General features: G+C 44.1%; 1 protein-coding gene across 1 annotated transcript; it reads left to right on the forward strand.

The window, feature by feature from the left end:
- YWHAH (tyrosine 3-monooxygenase/tryptophan 5-monooxygenase activation protein eta) lies at positions 1-2,607 on the forward strand. Its single transcript, XM_077461525.1, has 2 exons — positions 1-233; positions 1,085-2,607. The coding sequence occupies exons 1-2, from the start codon at positions 147-149 to the stop codon at positions 1,739-1,741; spliced, it is 744 nt and encodes a 247-aa protein (XP_077317651.1). The 5' UTR covers positions 1-146; the 3' UTR covers positions 1,742-2,607.
- The last annotated feature ends 2,328 nt before the right edge of the window (positions 2,608-4,935 follow it).

Raw genomic sequence — 4,935 nt, forward strand, 5'->3', positions numbered from 1 at the left:
ACACGCCCCCGGCCCCGCCCACTCATAGTGCGCCCCGGGTTGCAGTACCGTTAGGCAGCAGAACCGGGATCAGCTCGGAGAGGCTGATCGAGAGAGAGCGAGAGCCGAGCAGTGCCAGCGACACCGAGACCCGCCCGGAGAACAGCATGGCGGACCGGGAGCAGCTGCTCCAGAGAGCCCGTTTGGCGGAGCAGGCGGAGAGATACGAGGACATGGCGGCAGCTATGAGAGCGGTAAGTGGGAATGCATGTGTGTCCGGGTTCCCTTTACTACCTATGGCAGTGTCCTTCCTTCCTCTATAATGATCCCCTATGGGCACACTGCTTCGGCATGCACTCATACAGCACATTGCCTGGATCAAATAAAGGACATATATCGATGATCATTCCCAATGTATAGGATCGATTCTGGAGGGATCATAAGACCCTCCATGTAAGGAAATCTTCGATCTTGCTGCATAGAATTGCAATGAATGAAAATGGCATTCTGATGACCTGAGATCAGGATGAGCTGGTGATGGTCTTTGTAGGATGCGGTGAGGTGGTACCCATCGGTGCGGAGGATGCTGTGTGTGCCCAATGGTAGGGTGGGGTACCTTGTGCCAGGCTGGGCTCCTGACCAATGGCAGGGGTTGATTTTTTTGGGCTTGAGGGTATGAGCGGTGTGTGTCTACGCTGGTCGTGCCTGGAGGGGACACGTCTGGCCATCTCCATCTTTTATCTTATAGAACCATAGGCATTGTAGGACAAGGGATCAAAAATTACACTATGTCCCAAAACCATGTAATGTGGGACTTTCAAGGTGTGATCTATAGACAAATTACAGCCAAAATTTGATAAAAAAAAAAAAAAATATATATATATTTCATATAATATATATGCGCAGCCTGTTCTATGGTCAGGGTTTTTTCCATGTCTAGAATGCAGTGATGGGGTGTGGTGACCTGTCTGTACGTGTCAAGGGATAGCCTGACGTCCCTAGTTTATTTATGGATCACCTATGGCTGAAGACGTCTGTTTAATCCATTTTGCTCCTGGTCTTAGTCCCTCCATGCTGAAAATCATTTCACGCTTGTGTTTTGCAGGTCACAGAACTCAATGAGCCATTGTCTAACGAAGACCGGAACCTGCTGTCCGTAGCATACAAAAACGTAGTGGGTGCGCGAAGGTCTTCATGGCGAGTCATCAGCAGTATTGAGCAGAAGACGCTGGCTGATGGGAATGAGAAGAAGCTGGAGAAGGTGAAAACGTACAGAGAAAAGATCGAAGCTGAACTGGAGGCTGTATGTAATGAAGTCCTGGCGCTGCTCGACAAGTTCCTCATCAAGAATTGCAATGACTTCCAGTATGAAAGCAAAGTTTTCTACCTGAAGATGAAAGGAGATTACTATCGTTACCTGTCAGAGGTCGGCAATGGGGATAGGAAGCGAAGCGTAACGGAGGCATCTGAAGGTGCATATAAGGAGGCCTTTGAAATTAGCAAAGAGCACATGCAGCCTACTCACCCCATTCGTCTAGGCCTAGCTCTCAACTTCTCAGTCTTTTATTATGAAATACAGGGTAGCCCCGAACAAGCTTGCCTCCTCGCCAAGCAGGCTTTTGATGATGCTATCGCTGAGCTGGACACGCTAAACGAGGATTCCTACAAGGACTCCACCCTCATCATGCAGCTCCTGCGTGACAACCTGACCCTGTGGACAAGTGACCAGCCCGACGAAGAAACCGGAGAAGGCAACAATTAAAGAGGGTGTTGCGTCTTGCTACAGCCCATTACTTACCCTCTCCCCTTCACCACATGCCGAACCCCCCCTCCCCCCTCTTCCCCCACCGCTGCCCCTGACATGTCCCTGTGCTTATCATATCCGTATCATTGGCACAACTGCTCATACTGCTGCGTGCCCGGGGAGACGGGCTCTCGCGGCGTTCTTTTGGGCATTGCTGGATTGCGTTGGCACATCAGCCGTTTCTCGGGTTGCCCTCGCCGTTGTTCAGGGGATAAGGGAGGCTGCAGTTTCAGAGAGGCGCCCGCACTCTCCTTGCTGATAGGGCACTTACGGGCTGGAAAGATGCAAAGTGGTCCCGTTTTTATTTTGTAAAGAAGTTGTTTTTAGTTTCCATTTGTGCAGCATTCCCTTTTGCATGTAAATGCCCCCCTCTGATCCCTTTCTTCCCACAACGAAGGCAGCGCACAGCTCCAGCTGTGAATGGCTGCAGTTCCCCTAGTGGGAAATGGGGGTCCACCTGTTTTTGTTAGCTAACAATAGACGTTTTTAAATGTGAGCTTTGTGAAGTTTCTATTTGCCCTTTTAACTTATGGTGTTATAATTCTACATCCCTTCTGAGTTTGAACGTCCTAAAAGTTCCTGTGTTTTTTTTTTGTTGTTGTTTTTTTTTGTTTTTTTCATTTGTTTTCTAATCACTTAATTATTCTGGTAAAGGGCCTCATTATTTGGTTGTAAGCCTTGTGTAGGACAGTCCTTCTCAGGACTGGCTGCATCTGCACAGTGTGTATTAGCCTGTTCATGATGGATGCCAATAAAATGCCAGACACCCAATATAAATGTTTTGAAAATGCGTGGATGAAATAAATGCTGCTTTGAGGATATTATTTTTGCTTGAGCCTCTTGTCTGTTGATAAAATGAACCTAAGAAGCACTACATATTCCTATTTCATAGGTCAGAGCTTCAGTCACTGCACTTGCTTCTTGGTAGGATCAGGAGTGAATCAATAATCTGGTACAACACACATCTTCCCTGTGGTTTCTTGCAATAAAGCAATTTTATTTTCAGTGGGGATGTCTATATCTGTTAATATATCTGCCTTATGTACTATTACTTTTACATGACCACACCACTGCATGCTTATTTTTATATTTACTGCAGTATTACATCACATGTTAGTAACTTAATGAAAGCATTTCTGTTCTAGAATTGTTTGTCCTAGAATTTTTTTTTTTCCCATCACATGCCTTAAAGCGGAACTCGACTGTCTGACCACCACAAATTGAAAAATGCAATTTAATTCATTTTTTATATTCACAGTAATCCTATCCATTCATGGCAAAAAACATGCCCTAGCTAGCACTTCTAGCCATGACCAACTTAAGTAAGAGCAGATAATTTTTGTAGCAGTCACTTTCTGAAATCCACCTGCCCTTAGCTCAAGCATGCAGACAGGAGGGTGGGCTTACCTGAGAGAGACCCTCTTCCAGATAAAAAAGATGCCCATGAAGACTCATGGGTAGTATGACATCATTTTGACCAAGGTCAAAAAGAAGGAAGCCACTGAAATGTGTAAAAAACAAATGTTAAAGTATATTAAATTTACTCTTTTTAGCTATTTACTAAGCCTATGATTAAAGGATAGTTTAAGTATTTCACCCATATTTGGGGTTTAACATGTTCAAGTATACCCACCCCCCCCTTAGCTTCCTTCTCCCTATGATAGCGGGTAGGGGTTCCTCTCTTTTCCTGCAGCCACTGTCGCTTTCATAATCTAGGTGGCTATGCCTGTACAGCTGCATCATTCATTCACAGTTATATGTGAATTAATAACCTACAAGTCCCAACTTCCACTGCAGCAGACAGACTTGTAGCTTCAATGGACTGCAAGCATGCTGATCAACGTGCTCGTAGTCCATTTACACTTCCTATAGCTTTGAAACTGACAGCCCACATAGATATGGCCACAGAGCTGTAGGAAGAGTGTGCAGGTGCAATGCTCTGTAGGCTCCTGTGAAAAAAAAAAAATTTTCCCCCTGCAAAAATATATATATTTTTTTATTTCATGAAGGTGAACTTATCCTTTAAAAATAGGTAATGTTGATTGACAGTTTAGTTCCACTTTAAAGAAAAGCTGGCCATTCCTACTTGAGAAATAATGGCTGTTGGATAAAGGGTAACATGCTATACCAGTGATGGTGAACCTCGGCACCCCAGATGTTTTGGAACTACATTTCCCATGATGCTAATGCATTCTGCAGTATCGTTGAGCATCAGGGGAAATGTAGTTCCAAAACATCTGGGGTGCCAAGGTTCGCCATCAACACCTTATCTCCCTCTGCCCAGTCCAGATTGCACTTCCATGAATGATGTAGCTTTCACTGACCACAGAGCCAGTGCAACAGTCGGGGGTTTGAAAGCCGCAGGCACTACCCCTTTTTTTAAAATTTTTTATTAGGGATGCTGGGACAGATAGGGGCGACTCCAATTGTTGAAAACGGTCACTTGCCAGTGCTGACCAATTGGAATTGCTCTGATCTATCCCAGCAACCCTAAGGAAAGAAGTGGAAGAAGGCCGCAGCTGTCAACCCCTTGGACCCCTGCAGTGGTTTCTGGGTAGTGAAAGCTAATCATCCATGGAGGTAACACAACAGGGACCAGGAGTGGTGTATTGTTTTTTGTGTCTTTTTTTTTATTCAGGCCCATGTGTTTTTTTTTTTTTTTTAAAGTAATGATGCCATATTAGGTCCAGTTGACTGATTTCGCACATCATTTGGAAAAACGACTAGCATGTATTTTCTATTGCTCAAACAAGACATGATTAATTTGTATGCAGTTGCAATGCAGGCTTACCTATATAAAATGCTATGCTACTCATTGTACATTTAGTAAAACTATACACAACCGTCAGTTCAGTTCAGGCCTGTTTACCTACCTGTCTGCTCCTTGGTTTAGATAGAGGGATAAGTCCGCACTATACCTATTAATAGGTATGCTATATATCCCACTTACAGCACAATCCCAGCTTTCAGTGTGCAGTTCCTCATACATGTTAACATGTGTTTTACGGTACATTTTTTCGGCTTTTTTATTTATTTTTATTTCTGAGTTGCATTTGCAGTGTGTTTATATGCACACACACAAAAAAGCAGCATGCTGTACTTTTTCTAAATGCATCACAATAGTAGTCTCATTGAAATAAATTCATTTTTCT

Source organism: Lithobates pipiens, unplaced genomic scaffold (assembly GCF_037356315.1).
Source record: "Lithobates pipiens isolate NorthernLeopardFrog02 unplaced genomic scaffold, aLitPip1_a1.2 Scaffold_3, whole genome shotgun sequence".
In the NCBI taxonomy this organism is placed as follows: Eukaryota; Metazoa; Chordata; class Amphibia; order Anura; family Ranidae; genus Lithobates; species Lithobates pipiens.

Bases quoted from the DNA above. Each gene is read 5' to 3' on its own strand.
- YWHAH (XM_077461525.1), top strand. From the start codon at position 147: ATGGCGGACCGGGAGCAGCTGCTCCAGAGAGCCCGTTTGGCGGAGCAG. The intron at 234-1,084 runs GTAAGTGGGAAT...TGTGTTTTGCAG, and splicing joins TGGCGGCAGCTATGAGAGCG to GTCACAGAACTCAATGAGCC.